The following is a 19765-nucleotide window of genomic DNA, read 5'->3' on the forward strand; positions in this document are numbered from 1 at the left end:
GGGCTTTTTTTGCTACAGAGGGACTTGTAGCTAAATCATATATAGATATGCAATGCAGCGGTAAAACTGATGTGGATCGCCTCAGCCAGGAGTAGCAAATCCTGTTCTTTCTGTATATCCCCTCTAATGGGAGCCAGGGTTTATTGATTTCCTCTGCATTCATATATATGCTTTTCCTTTTCTGCAGCTTAAAATAAAGTCAGAATTATTTGTTCTTCTAAGCCAGATCTCCCTTCAGGGAATCACAGATTTTCCATTAGGGAAAAAAACCTTGCATGGAAAGCCTTTCAGGAAGAATGCCTTCTCTCCCTGCTGGCGGAAGGTACAACAGGCAGATGAGCCGAAGCTGTGGAGCAGGAGGGAGCCGTGATTGAAATAATTCCCCACTCCCTCGCCTCCCCCTTCCCAGCTAGATCATCCAGAGCAGAGATCATGAGTATCCATGGGAGGGGAGGGGGGAAAAATCTGTGACACTGAAATCCTGACCGCATCCCCTCCCCACTCTTTCTGTGTTGATTTACCAGCCTTCCTATTCCTTGTTAAAGGCTGATTGCAAAGAGTTAAACTGTTTCCATATGTCCAGTGTAAGAACAGAGTTTGTAGCCTTTGGCAACCCCTGCTGCACCCAGCTGCAGCTGCTACCTGTGTGTTCCTCGGGGCGCCCGCCTGTGCACCCGTGTGTGTGCGTGTGAGAACGTGTAGGTGTGTGTGCACGGGCACTCGTGACATCTGAACCAGGCCCCCCGGTGTCCACAAAACTGGTCTGTCCTTCTTGGGGGAGATACTAATTCAGAGCATTTTCTTTCCCCTCCTTTCTTACGCTTGGAGCTGACCACGAACCATGTCGAACAATATACAACAAAGAAGAATGCAAATAAACTTAAGTCTGCGTAGCCCAGCAAAGCAGCTAGCCGCCCACTTGTGAGATACTAAACTGGTGTACACATGATACACAAAGAACGCTCGCTAGTTTCACCAATCCCTTCACACACACACACACACAAAAAAAAAAAAAAAAAAAAAAAAAAGAAAAAAACCTGATCCTTGTCTTTATATCAGTGAGGTTGGAGTTCTTGCTAATAAAGGAGCTTTTCCCATGATGCAGTGTGATAAGGATTGGCCTACATGTAGTCCAGCAAGCCACTGCTGATGTTTTCTTGATTAGGTGTCTTATCTTCCATTGAGCTGCATCTGATGAAGGTTGCTGACAGCGTAATGGCAGGGAAAGCATCAGACAGCTCCATAAAATGGCAGCTATGCTATGACATGTCAGCCAGGACCTGGTGGATGGTAAGTTAGTGTGATAACTTTTTTTTTCCCCTCTCTGGAAGCTTTTTTTTTTCCTTTCTGAACTCCTCCTGCACTTGCAGTGCACATGCTGCAAAGTTCAGAGTGTGCAAAGTTTCCAGCTCCAGCTCAGTAACTCTGCAGAGCTGCTAAACATCACAGGAGGTAGATAGGGTTTCTCTGCTGTTGTAGTGGTATGGGCCTTCTTTTTAAAACAGCAGAAAGGACAGCATGGGATTTTTCTTTCTCCTTTTCCTTCTTCTTCCTCTCTCTCTTTTTTTATTTTTTTTTTTTTTTTTCTTTCCTGTTGAATGCAAAGTTTGCAGTGCTTGCCAAACTAGTCGGTGTGAGAATGTGGAGGTGGAAGCAGGAAAAAAAGAAAGCCTTGTCATCATACTCTTGGCTAATTGTTCCTGAGTTGGTCTTAAAAAAATAGAGCAATCTGCCTCTTTATTTTGTTTCCTCTGAATGATTATTTAGAAAGTGTATTGTATCATGTAGCAGCATCCTAATCAGTATGTGATTGTCCCCATGCTTCCCCTTAATTTGGAGGAGTCCTCCCTTCCAATGAATGCAGTAACTGGAGCAACTACTGATTAATATGCCGCTTGTCATAATTAAATTTAGTTAATGAGGATATGCATATTCAGCCCATTTTTTCTTTGTTTGGAAAAGCATGGCTTTTTTGTTCATATTTATACAGCTGCAAATGAGGTAGAAAAAATAGAACCTTACAGAGCTCAGGGAAGGGTGGGCCCTGAGAGAGAAATTTTTTAATGCTGCTGGGCAAAGGAGCCCAAAACTTTATTTAATGAAAACAGTGGGGCCGGGAGCAAGTGTTTTGGGAATGAAAAGCTTTTTTCCTCATCAGAGCTACATGAAGTTTTCTCTATATACTGATCTTGTTGCGTGTGGACAATGGTCTCTTGTATGCAACAGCCGTGCCATGAAAGGGACCTTCTTCTGGCTAGCATTCCATTATGAATATTAATTTCATTCTTGGGTTGCTTTTTCTAGTTGTGTATTTTTACCCTTTTCATTCCTTTATTGATTGCCTTTGCTTATTTGTCTGGATAGTTATTATGCTTACTGCATGGACTGTTTTTTCACAATTAGTACAGTGCTGAGACAATAAGGCACTTTATTCTTGGGCGGTGGGTCTGGGAAGCACCAGTGGATAGCATGCCCCAGTGCCTGGACAGAAGGCAGCTTTCTGACTGTAACTGCCTTTCTACACTGCTTTGCAAGGACTTCGTTATCCTTCCAAAGGTGGATGTTGATACGTGCCTTCAGTGAGGGTGTCACACCTGAAGGGAGTATTTGATTTAAATTATGTTTACTACTTGTAATTGTTTCTATACTTTTTGAATACGGGGAGGAGACTTTTTCTGGCTTTGGTACTTGTTGAAATGCTGCAGTGGGAACATTCATGTAACTTTAAAAAGAACAGAGGAGAATGGTAGATGATAAAAAGCTGGTTTGTGAACTTTTTTTCCTGGGAGTTATACTGCATAGTATTCTATTTAGGTTCATGTTTAGATCTTTAATCAGACTTTTTTATTGTGTGTATGTTGTTGAAAAAAGCTGTTAAAGTAGCTGATAGATGTTTAGACATAGGCACTATGAAATGTTCGAATAGCAGATTTCCTTAATATTGCATGTACAAAGGGTTGGTTTTTTTAAGGAGCATATCTCAAGTTTAATATAAGTTTCTCCAAAGATACCTTTCAGTATGCTGGCATTGCTTCCAAAGGGAAAAGAAAATCAATACTTTCACTCCATGCAGTATTTTATCCTGAAAGGTAATCTGTAAAATACAGGTAGTGTAAATGTTCACTGTCACAAGTGTGTCTTTTGTGCACTTCTCCTTAGAAAGGGAGTTTAAAAATGTTTGGCTGTGAAGTACAGGTGAAAATCAGCTGATAATTCAGCTGTGCATTCTGTTGTGCACCTTTCTAATTTATAAAGTTGCAGTTCTAGAATGTAAGGTAAGCTTATATACAATGTGAATTGTTTTCTCTCAAAGAAATACCTTATGCTTCAGTGCCATAGTGCACAAAATGTTATCACAGAGTTTATGATATGATTATTTCTGGTAAATTCCTATCAAGAATATGCAGTATAATTAAAACCTTAAGACTTTTGAGTGAAAAAAACAAGAAAGGCAGACGGCTTTCGTTTTCTGCTTATGCTTTTCCTGCAAACTTGAATTGCAAATACGTGATGGGAAACAGGGATAGTGTAAGATGTTTACTCACAGTTACAAAAAGGTTCATTAACAAACGCTGTTATGACAGGCATCGTTACAAAACTTGCTGGTTTTTTGTTACAGATAAGCTATACTACTTTGTAATTATTTTGCAACATGTATCTTCAACATCACATTTAGATTGAATATTCCTAAAATAATGGATTTAAAAAATTTATTTAAAGTAATTACATTGAAACTATTCTCTGGAAAACAACATTCAGTTTTTCTCTTTAAATTGAGTGGAATGAGTATTTATTAACTAAAGTCTGTATTATCCACCTGTGGTATTGTAGTGCTACTCTTAATTTTTCCTGTTTTACTGTTTATTTCATTCAGATTATTTTATTTAGCTACAGTAATAACAAATTCGTTTGATAGGGAAGAACCAAACAAACAGAAATTATACACTCTTTCCAGTGTTCTTGTGCATAGATGTATTTACTAAAACAGAAGAGGGTAAAAGTTTTACTGAGTATGCAATAAACAACTAAGTCCAAACAAAAGTAAATGTTAAATATATTAAATAACAGTAAATATATGGAGAATTGTTAACTGATTATCTCAGTCTTTTAAATGGTGTTGATGTGACCATTTTGCACATCATTTTATTATTTTTGTATTTAATGCTGTGGTGATGGAAGGAAATAATGAGTGACGGGATAGAACCTATGTATCAAGTACTGTTCACTACATTTTTGATTGAAAAATCTCCATTTAGAAAGTGAGGAGGAATGATGATGAGAGTGTTTGAGAGAATAATACCTGTAGAAACACTAGATATTTTCTGATGTCTATTAATGGCAAGGGGCTAGTTTGGGAATACAGTCATATGGTGTTTGGGATTGACTTCACAGATTTAAAAATTCATCACTTTACAGACTGAAAAATTCAAGTCTAAGTAGCTATTTACAAAACTTTATGGCATCATTATTAGGCTGCTATGTTTTTCTTGTGGGAAGGGTTTCCAAATATTTACATCTCAGACACATATTGAAAGCTATTTTTTTAAATCTGTGCCAAAGTCTGAATGTATGTCTCTTGTCAGATCATTCGCATGCAAATCTTCAGAGTGTAAATATATAGTCTAAAAAATATCTTCCTAATCTCAAAACCTTATTTTTATACACATATATACATGCATGTGCAGTAGAGATAGAGAATGAAAAATAATCTATTCAAAACTCTTTGAAAAAAAGTATTGAAATCAGAGATTTGTGTTAAGAGCAACACAGAGATAACTAGGAAGTTCTGATTTGTTGGAAAGACTGCACATTTCCTTTTGCTTAATGGCTTGATCTTATGATCAAAAACATAGCAAAATCGTGGAACAAAAAGTTTGTCAATACAAAGTTTATAACTTTTCTATTCTACTCCATATTTTTCCTTTCAGAAAGAAATAATTTTTAAAAGAGAGGTTTCTTATAGTGTTAAACTGTATTAATAGGGCATGTAATCCCAAATGGAGGTAAAAATAATAACAATTTAGGTTCTGTATTTCAGCATTGGAAGAGTTATTCCAATCCTAAATTGATTAGTAAAGCCATGTTTTAATGTACTTTTTGGTTTAACACAAATGTTAATCACTTTCCAAGGGAGTTGCAGTATGTCAATATTTTGCAGCAGCACATCTGTGCAGTTTTCTAATTTGGATTAAAATGAGATTCATAACATAACAACTCCATCAGTTGTTCAGATGTACAGCTTGTTAATGAATCCTTTGTTCTCAATAATGACTTTTAATTAAATGATTTAGAAACAAATGCCAGTATAACTGTGGACATATTGAACACGCCGTGCTTATTCATGGACCTAGAACACAATATCTTAATTCTATACATTTCAGGGGGAGGAGTGGGTAAAAGGAAGGATTATTTTAAGGCTGTATTCGTATGCTGTTGTTCAGTTTTCCTTACACAAAAATGCAAACAGTGTACAAAATTTACTACAACATCCTTTATTAGCTATGTAATGTTTGTTCTGAATAATTAGCCAAAAGGTCTTTTTTAAGACATGCTGTATATGCTTATGAGACATTGTAAGTATTTCATGTTTAGTTTTTGTTCAGAACATTTCAGTCTATAATAAAAATCTAGCTCAGGTACTATGTATACTTAGTATATCTCAGAATTAGATTGTTTAAAATCAGAAAGATCTGTCTGGAGAACTATAAAACTTGAATGCACATTTGTTTCTAACGTTTAATATTTTTTATTATGGAACAGGGGAATAATCTTCCTTCATCAAGGAAAAACCTGGAAGTAGCAGGGAATTTAAATGCTAACAGAACACTAGTGTAGAATGAAGGTGCTGTTGTTCATGTTTAATAATTCTACATTGCCAATATAAAAAAAAAAGTGTCCTTTTAACCAAGAGAAAGATATTTGTGCTTATTCACAAGCACATATTTTTCTAATTCCTCTGTGTCTTTTCCCTTTGTCTCTTGCATGTTAGCCATATATATCCAGTTAGATTTGCTACTGTTAGGTGTTTAGCAGTTGCAGCACCTTCTGCGTGAAACAACTTTTTCTGCTTCTGCTTCATACTGGTATCCAGCAAGAGCTCCACACTAGGAGTCTGACAGTTCCTCCTTTTGTCTGCTCATTCTGGCAATGTTAACAGTTTTCTTATGAAGAAAGCCATACATCAACAATATTGTAAACATATGTTTGTGTGTATGTTTGCCTGTGACTGTCTGTCTCAGTGTGTGTGCACTGTTGTTTTAAGGCATGATCCAAAGTCCACTAAAACCAGGAGATAGTGACTATTTAATTCTAAAGCGTGGTTCTACAACATGTAAAATGCAGTTCTACTTTATATAATATGTCTGTAATTTATACAACTGCAGTATCAAAGATGTAATTAACGTTGGTGTTTCATGTACCTGGTTAATAACAGCTTTCCTTTGTAACTTACCTGAACGTGTGCTATGACTGAGGAAATGCATGTACCAAGCAAGCTATGACACCTTGCTGTAGCTGAATCTTCTGTAGGACCTACGTAAATCTTATGCAACTCATAATAAAGTTGCTTTTTGTGTTCTGAAGTTACCAATCTGTTCTTTCACTTCCCTGTTTTTTCCAGACACCTCTTTTATTTGCACCATTTAAAAAAATTTATTTATTATTATGGTCCATAAAGGTCATTTTCTAGCTGGAATTTATGATGTCTCTGATGTTACTGACAATTGCTGATGAAAATTCTGATGCAATAAAGCTGAATTTTCTACACCGATACTGATAGTTTAAAAATTCTGTCAAAGCTGGAAACATATTTACTCTTTAAGATATATTTTCAGGCTCCTTTACAATCTTGAATAAAGCAACTTCAGTAAAGAAATGGAAGACATAAAACAAAGACAGATAGGTGAAGGTTACTGCAATTTCTTTTTACTATTTAAATTAGAAATAGAAGTTACTAGTGAAAAAAAAGGTGGAAAAGTCACTTGGTACTTGCTAGAGATGAGATGGCTAAGTATTAGCTGCATTGACATAGTGTGTGTCAGGTTACAGAATCATGATAAAGACAGTTTAAAGAAATAAAAACTGCATTGAAAACAAAATAATTTCTTTCAAACCTATAAACCCAGTGTAATTAGGAAGTATAATAACTCTTGTCATCTTTATGAACTGCAATTAACAACTCTACCACTCTGTGCGGTTATACAGGGATGCCATTAACTACCTTAAAAATTTTACTACAGATATTCAGAATTCTAATCAAAAACACCCAATCAAATATTTTAACAGATCTTTTACCTTGCAATGTCATCTAAACGTTTAAGTTCTTCTGTCTTTGTGCTAGCATGCACGTGCAATCATAGATCTATTTTGTTAAGCAGAGATTCACTGTCACATTTCAAATCTTAAATTGGCACCATGAAATGTCAGTTTCTCAAAGATATTCAATACTGATGGGGAAGATTTTCTGTGTAGCATCCTTTAAATGATTCACTTCTCAAGGAATCTCAACAAATATTGCCTTTCAGTCGAAGTGAACTGAATTATTTTTAAGTCAGGGAAAGACTGTGCACAGAGAGGTTAGACTAAATGTAAATTTTCCCAATGCTCAGGAAAATGTGACATAATGGTTTTAATTTCTTCCATATAATAAAAAAATTTTATTTCCTCCGTGTAATAAATTTGATCTAATAAAGTTATGTGGGCTTCCATCTAGGGCAAGCAATCTGTAAAGAAAGCTGTTATGAAAACATATTGGTCTTGAGGAACGTAGATACAATACAGCACATATGTTCCCCTTAAAAACAGATAGAGGAGCAAACTGTATCGTTGAATACTGGGCTTTAAACTAAACCAGTTTAATATTTGAAATGCTTCATCTTCATATTGTGGCACTGCCAAGTTGTCCTATTTAACCAGTCATATTCCATTTGCTCTGGCAGACTTGTGTTTGTTTGTTCTACCTTTTTCAGGTTTTGAGGAGCTTTGCTTTTATAACAACTTTAAAATTACCTGTTAGCCACAAAAGGATATTCTACAAGAGTGTTTCACTGGAAATAACTAACTTTGCTGATTCTGTATACGAAGGTATCACTGTGCTAACTCAGAGTAAAAGATATCGTAATTTCAGAAACCACCCTAGAAGGGTGATGTTTTTATTTGTCAGAACATCTTTGCTGATCAACTCTGATCTTAAGTGGAGCTTACTGCCTCAGCTTCCCGGCCACAATATTGTTCCTTAAACATGTGTTTGCAAATCAGGGATTTCTCGATTGCATGGTGTTGTTGTTTGTTTGCTTGTTTTGTTTGTTTGTCTGCTGCCCAAAATACTGCTATTTCTTATTTCTTCAGCCATTGATCTCACAGATCAATGTTAAAGCCATTTCTCTGTGGCTTTAACAGCAGTCTAGGGCCCTGTCACAGTCAGAAAGAATACAGCCCACATAAGTCTGCATAAACATACTGTAAGGTTATTTGGCCTGCCAATCAAATTTATTTTGGAGTGCATTGTCATGAGCTTAATATTAGAAGAAGGTATTAAATGGATCTGACATGAAGACTGACATCTATCCATCCAACACCCATGGCAGATGCAGCAGCAGCAACGCTGGCTTCCACTTTACACCTGGGCCTGAACGCCAGCTCTACAGGGGTATAGCACTGTCCTAGAGCCCCAAAACTTTCTGTCCTTGGTACTGATAATTAACAAGTTCAAGTAGCAGGTCAGGACTCATGAGGCAGAATCTAAACTCAGTTAGATATTTGCTTCATTTGAATTATTATTAAAGTCTTCAGCAGCCATTTCAGTTGATTCCCACCAGCAGCACTGTGGTGCTGGTGTGCTTTTCACTTTAATCTTGTCAGTGATGCATCTGACTCCAATTTCATGTTGTGACTTGCCATAAAAATCTGTTCTTTTCAACCAAACTAATTATGAACCTAGAAACGATTCCAGAGGAGAAGACATGATGAGTTTCATCTAAGGCTGAGACTGCCTTCGATAAGGAGTATTTGTTAGTGAGAGAAGGGAGAAGTCCTATTATTCTTGCTCAGGTAAATTACATTATGGTTAATGCTGCTGCCCAAATAATTGGTGCAAAATCTTACATTAGAACAAAGTGAATGTGTTAATAGCAGAGACATGTCAGTTCTGAATTACTAAAAACTCTTTCCCAAAGTTAATGTAGTACAGTGATCTTCAGACCACTTCATTCAGATGTGTTTTTTCATTGTGCTACTAGAATTATCTCAAGGTATCTCACTGACAAGTTATAGAGCAGAATATAACTGTTAGTCTGTTAGTGTTCTTTCACTAATCAGTAAGCAAACCAATGTATCACTAACTGACAGAACTTCTACACTGTGTAGCACATAACCATTCAGTTTTTCAGTCCATCTAATTGCCTTATCAATGTCTCTTACCACAGCAGAAATTGTAGGAGGTTTTAAACTCTGAAATATCTTAATTATTCTTGGAGTGAATAATTTAATTTACATAGTGTAATGCCTGGTACTTTTGATACAGCATTTGTAAATCTCTGTATTTCAAATGATACTGACATGTAATTAGAAGTTTCCTGGTATCTAATGTGAAGATTGTCCCCTCCTTGACTAATTTTAGTGACTATTTTAATTTTCTGTATATATTGTCAACAGCAAAAAAATGTCCGTACAGAAGTCCAAACGTGACAAGCCTAGAGGGGAAAATAGTCATCTATATTAGCTCTTAGGCAGCTTTCCAAGTGGGCCTGATTTCATCTTGCTCCAGTGTAAACTGCTGCATTTAATAAGACTCAGTGAAGACAGAACTGCAGCTCACCTGTTTCAGACAAAGGTATCCTAACAAATACATTTTTCCAAAGCATTTTGGAAGTCACTTAGACTTTTCCTTAAACTCTCAAATGAGTTTTTTTAATGTATTAGCCTTAGTAACATTTGTTGTAGACTTCATATGCAGATATTTTTAGATTTGTTTGATTTTGTCAGCATATAAAACCAGATTTAGAGTGGTCTTTTTCTGCAGTAGTTTTCAGTAAGAAACATGAAAGAGTACAGAAAAAAATCTGGAACTGGCATTACTGGCTATAAATAGAAAATATATCTGTGAGTTTAAAGTTTGAGGGTTTTCTACTGTGTAGAAGTTGTTGCTAAAATTAATGAAAACTAGTTAAACTGACCATTTGAAGGAGGTAGGGTTCTGGACCATATTCAAGTAGGGTTTCTGGATAAATTCCACAACAGCAGCAGTGCCCATCCGTGCATGTTTGTATACGTCTGATGCTCTGGGCAGCCCAGGAGGGAATTTTAATATTAGCATAGGGTTTGACACAACGTAAGATGTTGTGGTGAATTATTTTGCTGCTCTTTGGTGTTGTCATTCAACACATGGATGGTGATTTACATGCCCTTTACTGTCCTGCACTCCACAGATTGATTCACAATTAACTTGTTACTTGTAATCAAGAGGTCTTGATACACAATGATGAATGTATCAGAGCCTTTGTTTTCCTATCAGCGTCTTACATTTTTGTCAACAATAATGAGCTGTTGCAGTGTGATTTCTGGAGATGAGATTAATGCATGAAGAATGACTAAACCTGTACACTAGAAGCATAATTAAATCAGTCAGAACATAATAACAAGCATGTTACAGCAGTTTGACACGAAACAGGGACAAACTTGAACAGACTGCTAAACTGTGTACATACACAGAACTGTGCTATGTTGTTAACACTTGAAAGATTAGCAGCTTGGTGGTACCATGTTCATTATTGCCCAACTTTGCACAGCTTGGTTTCCCTGCATGCGCCTTTAATGCAGACTATGAAGCATAAGCCCAGTACTCTGTTTTCCACACACCATGCTTTTTGAGGGCACTCTAAATCAGAGCAGTAGGAATTGCAACAACATAGTTTTGGAAATTGACTTGGAGTGTAACATCAAGCAGGTATGGCTCTAAAATACGTAATCTGCTTCTGTCGGAGGAGAGGAGAAGTTGGGTGACTGATACCTCTTTAAAAAAAACTACTCAGGTTTCTCCTGCATTCCAGGCAGCAGTGGAAGATAGAAATTTGAGGTTAGCAGTGAGCCCCAGAGTCGTGATGGCTTTGTAATGGAAAAAAATTGAGTTACATGAAATATTAGACCTGTCTCTCTGCTTTAGCTCTCCTCAATCTATTCAGGGATAGTCAAGAAAAAAAAAAAAAAAAAAAGAAACTTCTCAACAGATGCCTGGCTGCCTGGGTACAGAGAGGAAAACCATAATTCGTCTGTAATCCCTAATGCAAACAGTTGTTCATTAAGAAACAAAACTAATGTAATCTTGATGATTTGCTTGGATTTCTACTCTATCATGGCATTTTGTACAGCTGGCAGGCTAATGTAATTTTACTTAGAAACACAAAGCAATCTGGTACTCAGACAACACCACATAGATTTAGGTAAATTTGGGGCTCAGATTAGCATAATACTAACTAATCATGAATATCATTTGCATTAATTAGAGTATTGGGGAAAGATTGTTTTTAAATGGAAGAAAATTGAAAGAAAGATTAAGGGCAAGGGTTTACAAACCTAGTTCTGCTATATGCAAGATTTTCATGTATAAGTATTAATTAGAGTATCAGCAAAAGATTGTTTCTAATTGGAAAAAAACTGAAAGAGAGATTAAGGGTAGAGTTTATGAATCTGCTTTTGCTTGATGCCAGTATGTAGCAGATGATTTCTCCTATAATGCCAGGGAGTTTAATCTGTAAAGGATAGGGTGACTAATACATTTCACAGTAGAGACTCTACAAGGATTTTTTTCCAAATTAGGTTTATTTCATACTAAAAGAAAACTAGATGTTTTATAAACATGTCCATGATATTATTAACAAAACTAGTAGGGTAGAAAAAAATTACCTCTGAAGACATATGCTGTGGTCTAAAATGTGATTGACCCTCAGTGTTTCAGCATTTGGTTTAGCTGATTCCTTAATAATTACAGAATTTCGAGGATATCTGGGTGCTTTCTTTTTAAAAAAAAGAGGTTGAGTAGCTATGCTTTTGATTATGTAACAAATATATTCTAAGGTGCTCTGTATTTTAAAGCTCTGATCCAGATATGTAACACCTCTCTTCCCTACAGTGCTCTGGCCGCTGAAGGCTTTGAGAACAGATTTTAAGGCTATTTTAAATATCACCTTAGGAGAACATTTACCAGGTATGCCTTAGCCTACAATTATTTTCAAGACTTCCCTGTACTATTTATTACTGCAATATAGTACTGTAGTATTATTGGTGTATAATTTCTCTAGTAACACCAAAGACGTCTTGGTTAGACAGTGCAATTTCAAAATAATGCCTTGTTGTCACTGAAGTTAAAGTGTAGTACCAGGTTTAATTTGGTAGAGTGGAGGGATGTTCTATAGTGGACAGTGTTTTGTGTATCCCTCACAACATTGCATGTTCTTATAGGGTTGATAATGATGACATCTGTTCATTTGGAGACATAATCCAAAACTGAAATTAATCTTGCTTCTGACTAGACTCTTGAACTTCTGTTTCATTTGAGTCTGTTTATGTCATCAGGCGTTGAAAAACAGTTATTGATACGCTATCACACTTCTTTCTCCTAAGGGAAAATGTGTTTGCATACATACTGTGTGTGCAAAGAGGGAAGGATGAAAAACAGTCATTGTGTTGTGGAGGTAGGACAGAAATCATTCCGGTCTTTCTTAAAACAGCCTGTGAGGCTTTTCAGTGCTTCTATACTAGGGGCTGAAAAGAGTGTGCTTCTGGCAGTGATTTGAACTTCTGCATAGATGTGTTCTGTAAGATAGAAATGTGAGGTCAACAACAGCAGCTTGGCACATTAAGAGTGCTTTTAGCCTTCTCAGGTGTCAGGCCATGAGATAACATCAAAGCAGAGCAACCTTCAGTGTGGTGTAACTATGAAAAGCAGTGAAATGAGTTTAGTATGGTCTCATGATGCTGAGAAAGTGTTCAGGCTACATTCTGAAAACATTTTTTTTCAAGGCTGCTGCTTCTCAAGCTTAGGTAGCATGTGCTGTTGTAGGTTAATTTTGCCTTCCAAACAATGCTTCATGAGAAATCAAAAATGTCAGCCTACACAAGCGTTTGTGGATGTGTTTGTAAGTATTGCAGAGTGCTCAGATATTTAGTGGCTGGAGACTTTTATTTCCCCCTTTTTCACACAACGCCTACCTTGATATTGCTGGCCTTTAAATTAATCTTCCTTTGTGTGGTGATCTATCATATTACAGAAATTGGATGATGTCTGGTGAAATTCAATACATAAATATTTCCCAAAAGCATAACTGAATAAAGAAAGGATAGGTATGTTTAATAATGTCATATAGCAGTAGGGCTTGTATTTGACTATCTCCCTCTTCCTGCAGACAGCCCAAACATACTGATTTTCGAAGTACCGTAGTGATGAGGGCAAATATTCAAGAAAATATGCCTTTCAACAGAAAGAAGGATCAAGACACTATCATTTAAGGAAAGGAATTGTTGGGTACATCTCCTAAGGTCTTTGACTGAAAACAGAGAATATAATTCTGTCATCAGAGAAAACAAGACAGGAATCCAGAGTTTTAAGTACACCTATAGAATATTGCCCTAAGTAGTTATGATAGGAATATCCACAGTATGCATGGCAACACGGTGTAAAAGGCTTTAAACATAATCAAGCTGTTTCTGTAAGAAGCAGATTAATTTATCATGTGGTGATCTCTCTCTTGTACAAATTTTCCTTAGACTGACCTCTGTGGAGTGTATCTCTTTGCCCAGTGTTGCAGTGTGTGATACAGATGCACTCCATGGCTGAAGCACAGGACTATACCCTCTAGCCAAGAAATTGGTCACTATTGCTAAATCCGTTAGCAGTCCTACTTTGTGCTGACTCCTCCTGCCAGGCAGAAAAAATGTCATGAAACATCTTTCCTTAACCACTAATAAATGCACACAGAACAGAAGTTATGAAAACTTCCTCACCTAACAAAAAAAAAAAAAAAAAAAAAGGAGCTGAGGAAGGAGAGGCACAGGAGCTCTGAGTTCCTCAAGTACCCCAAAAAGAACAAGATAGGAAATTTGATTTAAACAATCTTTAATGTCAATATTCTGTGAATGAAACTGCATGATAAGAAGTGCTGGACCCCTGATGCCAACCCTTACACTGAATAGAAAGGTCATTTGCCATAAAAAAAGAAAGCTCCAAAAGCACTCCAAGGTGGTGGTCTTATCAGACCTATATCCCTATATTGGATTTTGACTGTGCTGAGTAAACATGAGAGCAACACTGGAAAATATAGTGGTTAACAATCGTGCAATGTTTACTTCATGAGAAGTATTAGTATACAGATTTTGCAAGTATTTTACAGTCCAAGGTTGTGGATTGTAAATTAGTTTTCCTATCTAAGTTTCCTAAAATTCAAGTATTTTCTACTCCACATAGGTGAAAAATCGTCACTTTTCCATTTTTGTTTACTTACTCCTGAGGACTGGAAAGGAGGAGGGAGAAAGAGCAGAGAGAAGATAGCTCACATATGGGTGGGCAGTATGTAAGGATCACAGCCAGCCATATGACAAATACTAAATTCCCTGGTCTGCCATTTCCCATACCTGAAATAGGTAAACAGTCAGTGAATTCAGTATGGGTTTTTTTCCGCAAATGTGCAAGTGTTTTAAGTGGGATCAGAGACTCACTCCCAAATTGTTTACCAACTGGAACAAAAAATGAAATGTAGGAGATACACCTTTCATCTAAGTGAAGGAGAACAAAGGCTGGAAATTGGGTTTCTCACACTGGTGATGTACTCTAGCTATGAAGCTGCCGCTGCTGCTTTTCTTCCCCACCCCTTCCCTCCTTATTTAATGAAAAATTATATTCTGCATCTATTTCTGGTTATAGTTTTACTTAGACTATTAATTTTCTATTGAAAGTTTTGGGTTTGATTTATTGGTCTCTTTGAGGAAAAAAAACCTGCTTCAGCAAGAATTCCAAGCCAGCTCAAATTCATTCTTGGATGAGTAGTGTATGACGTCTTTTCATCACTGACTTAATGTTTAAAATAAAAGTATTTACTTAAGTTGAACAGAGTTCTAACCTTTAAAAATGTCTTAGCTGGTCACAGCCAGATCTGAAAATATTTGTGAATAGATAACCACATTTTTAAAGAAATTGAATGCTTCCTATCCTAGTGTGTAAGTATAGTGGATGCAAAGCAGTAAGAGATGAGGTCAGACAACCACAAGCAACTTTGAAAAAGCATTTTAGGAAGTTACAGCTCCTCACCTGGAAGTTGTATCCTCAGTTTTGATGCAGTAATGGTTTCAATCTGTGTTCTTTTTGGCAATGCAGTACATTTTGTTGCTTTACTTAAGCCACTGTTGGAGTGAGACTGGAGTTAATGTATCCTAATACAGTGTTTTGAACTAGTACTTAATTCACTGTGCTTAATACACTGGTATATTCAGTCCTCTTTTGAATGCTACTGGGCTTGGCTCTCTCCAAACGTAAGTTTAATATAACAACTGCTTGAAAAAAAAACCCAAATCTTGTGTGAAACAATCAAGGTGAAGGAACATTTTGAGAAAGGGATAATATTTATGACTTTACTTTCCGGGAGGTCTCAGGTTTGCTCATTTTATTCTCAAGATATAATTGAGAATAATCCATGCCTATAAATCAACCTGCCAGGTGAATCCCACTGTAATAATCCAATAATATCCATCACTGCAGCTCCTACAACTTTCCCTGAAGCCAGGCCAGACACAAAGCTGTGCCAAAGCATCGCTTTGACTCCTTCACAGCAACACATAGGGAGGGATTTTCTGGTGGGAGGAACACTTCCTATGGTACAGACGTCCACATCTGAGCAAATGGCCATAGGCTCCCTGTATAGTTAATAGCTGCTTGATCAGTGGAGTTTAGGGAGACATTTCTCTCTTCAGCAGAGACCTGAAACAGACTAGCTGAATAGGCCTTGTCTTGCCTGCAGTTTAACTGGTTAAGGAATTTTTGCTCTGTCAAGCTACCATCATTTTAAATGTCATTTCATATCATTTTTGTTGGCTATCTGGAAAGAAATTGCATGGCAACTGAGGTAAAATTTCCTCAGAAATCTCTAAGTATCTTTAGATTAATGTCACTTTTCTTCTGCCTATTAATATATTCTTAAGAAATCGACTTACTGAGACATCTGCTGAGTAACTTATATGGGCACTGCACTGAGGAGCACTTTTATAGAAAGTGATTTATTTTGTCTTTTGGAATGTCTGGTTAGGGGAACAAGGTAGTTTTTGTCTGCATTATTTTATTAAAGATTCATGAATAGCCATACTTCTTCTGAATGATGCTTTTTGGTCATTACCTATGTCTGACTGCAGCTGTTTCACTGCCTAACTGCGTTGTATGTTCTTAGAATGCCCTATGTTGAACAGAGTTGAGGTACATGTGAAAAAGTGTACTTCAAAACTGTATTAGTGCACTACACAACAGACTTCAGGAATTCAGTTTTTAAAGAAAGTTGAGACCGTAATACAATACAACACAACTGCCTGCAAGCCAGTTTGCCCTCACCAAACAGGGAGTCAAAGACTTCTGTAGAGAAGACTATTCTTCAAGACTACTTCAGGAACTTACTTCTCTAATTAATCTGAAACTTGAACTACAAACTGGGTGAGCAGCAGCATGTTTCACATGTTTCCAGCTCAGGTCATAGGAGTAATGAAAAATAAGAGGCTTTCATTAATACTGTGAAATTATCATTGTTTAGAATATAAATAAAAAGATATTATTTTTCAAACCTTGTTTATTTAAGTGGTACTTAATATTACAGAGTTTCTTATTCTTTTGTCTGCAAATCTCATCTGACACAATCCTTTAGAGGTAAGATGCACTGAAATAAAAAAAAGATTTATATTGAGTGAAATTCTGGGAGAAGAGCTTCACTGACCAAGACACAGTAAGAGAAAATTAGGATTTAATGTCCTCTCAAAAGATTCTACACTACTCAGAGGTCAGAAAAAAGGCATACAAGGCCAATTTAAATCACAGCTTTAGAGAATAAAGATTAACAGATAAGGGAACAAATATGCTAAAGGTTTTTTATGGGTAGTTAAACAATAAAGGACAGGTGGATAATATTCACACAGAGCCCCAAATAAAGCAGAAGACCTAATGTACACTAAGTTTCATCAATAGATCATCATGAACACTTTTGAAGGGTTTTTTTTCTGTTTTATTATGTCTGACCCAGACTGAAGGAAAGTGCTAAAACACAGGCTGTGTGTCTCAGCTTCTTTGAAATGTCTTAAACAAAAGAATGATTAAGTTCACATTAAACACAAAATCCTGTGGGCATCTCAGTATGAAAATTTCTGAGGGCAACTGTTCAATGTTCAAGTAAGCAGCCTCTCCGAACAACAGGAGGATAGCATGTGAGAAATTATTTCTGTAACATTAGAGATACGGATTAGCCCAGCATGTGAGCTTTGACTTCCTTTAGCAAGTGATGATGAACAGTTTCCAGTCTAAACTTGTGGCTTTTCGATACAGGAGATGTCGAACAAGTGACAAAGGAATTTGAACCAGCAATGAGAGGCTGAAGAAGCTCTGTACCATATGGCAGTTACTAGATACCTGGATTTGATAACTAGATTTGCTGGTCATGTTGCCTGCTTAGGCAAGACTATAACCATAAAATCTGGAGAAGAGCTGGCTTCCTGCTGTATAGTAGTATAGTGGCTTTAAGGTAAATAAGTACTTTCAGGTGCTCCCTGGAAGCCAACACATTTGTATGGTTTTCAAAGTCATGGCAACAGCCATCTATGCTATCTGTTAGGGAAAAGTCAGAATCTGCCTTATCATCCCGTACGTCTGCCTGAAAGTTAAATGTGTCATTACCTGTGTAAATAGTAAATGGTATAATAATAATGATTAAGTGATGAAAAACTAACTGAAATGTATTATTAATTTGATTTGCTCTATCTCCTGCCATTATTGACCTGAACTCTTCTGCCGTTTGGCACAGTCATATAATATCCCTTCACCTGTAAGGACAGTTGTTTGTGCCTCTCCATGAGCAGAAACGGTCTTCAAGTATTTATTTGAAAAAAAAGAGATGAAACTGTGGCTAGTGTGTTCTGTTATCACTTGAGATGACTTCCTAGTTCTGCAGTGACCAAAGCTAGCACAATACATGTTGGTGGGTTTTTTTTTTTAAATGATAAGATTATTTGGCTGATCTTCATTACCACTTATAGAAACTGGGTCCAGCAAAAATAAAATTCCTTGTCCACCAAGTTACTAATCATAATAACCAGGATTTATCCCTGCTTTAGAAACTTCATAATGAAGCCTATTTACTTATTTGTGCTTCAAATAAGATTAGAAGCTCTCCTTATTTTGACTACTTACAAAGGGTCCTCATGAGGATGGGCAGTTGAGCACACAGTCACACATGGTACTCCAGAGAGGTGTTTCTGAGAAACGTTGGCAACTTTTCATGTCTTTTTTAAAATTATTTTTGAGTGAAAATTCATTCTCTGGTGTTCTGTGCACCAGAAGTCCATATCAGTCCTTTTGGTATTACCTCTGATTATTCTTAGCACTCACTCACAGCCAGAGCTGTTCATAATCATCTCATGACTGGCTCATGACTAAGGAGGATTTGCCTTTTTTTTTTCCTCCTAACCCTCTAAATCTCTAAGTCTGCAGGGATGAAAGCAAGAGCTAGTCTGGTCAGAGAAGCACTGGCTGCTGCTCTCCCTCTGTCCTGATAGCACAAATTACACAGTCACAGGAGAGTATGTCAGTTAAAAGATTAAAAGGGATAGGATTACTTAGGTTGGCAGGCAGATGAGTGAGAGGCTGTATAACCGAAATACAAGTTACAAGTTGTAAAGAAGGCAATTGACTTATGCTCACTGGCAGTTGGACTAGATGATCATTGTAGGTCCCTTCCAGCTGAACCATTCTACTCTATTCAGAACTAAAGTGACACTCAGTGAGGTGGAATACATTCATGAGAGATACACAAAAATAGTGTTTGACATGCCATGTGGTTAAGTGATGGAACTCATTGTTAAAGGATATTATTTGACAAATATTCACAGTTTACTAAGCTTGCTGGGTTTAGTAGTGGAATGAGCAGTAGGATTAAGAATGAGCAGCGAGCCTTCAGTTCAGAAAAGTTTACTTGTATTATTATCATACAGTTTAGGTTCATTGTAAGTCTGAAACTGTGTTTATAGGCAGAGAGAGGTTCATCTTGCAAATGGGTGTCATATTCATCCCTTTGTTTGTCTGATCCTCTCTTATAATTCTTATTTTCTAAATTTTGCTTTGTAGTTAGCAAGTGGCCATGTCCCACTCTTTTTAGCTAGATTTACGCTAACAATTCTCTCATCTTTCAAGCAATTAATGAAAAACAGAGAGACCTTCCTCTGAAGCCTAAATACATAAGGAAAAAAGCACCTAACTTAGCAAAACAAACAAAAATTTGAAAAGTAGGATAGTCTTGAAGGTCTTACATTAAAGGCTGGAAAAAAAATGAGGATTTTATATTGCAGCTAGTCAAACTTAAACTACAGCCTAAGTCAAAGCTGGCAAAATGCTGATCTTTTAGTGACAGAATACAGAAGTAAATCCGATTAAACCAGTGTAGTTATGTCAGTGCCAATGTCTTAAAGAGAAATAAACCCAGCTCCTACTATTATATAAGTCATACTGCACCAATATATATGTCAGAGATGCAGGGTT

General features: G+C 36.7%; 1 protein-coding gene across 6 annotated transcripts in view; it reads left to right on the forward strand.

Annotated features, from left to right (window-relative positions):
- Positions 1-1184: 1184 nt before the first annotated feature.
- NFIB (nuclear factor I B) overlaps positions 1185-19765 on the forward strand; it is a 288026-nt gene continuing 269445 nt past the window's right edge. For all 6 annotated transcript variants that reach the window (XM_074932994.1, XM_074932998.1, XM_074932995.1 and 3 more), the window contains exon 1: positions 1185-1290. In XM_074932994.1, the coding sequence (XP_074789095.1) occupies positions 1195-1290 (96 nt within the window). In that variant the 5' untranslated portion in view covers positions 1185-1194. The remainder of the gene's footprint in view (positions 1291-19765) is intronic.

This window comes from Athene noctua, chromosome Z, assembly GCF_965140245.1.
Source record: "Athene noctua chromosome Z, bAthNoc1.hap1.1, whole genome shotgun sequence".
Taxonomy (NCBI): domain Eukaryota; kingdom Metazoa; phylum Chordata; class Aves; order Strigiformes; family Strigidae; genus Athene; species Athene noctua.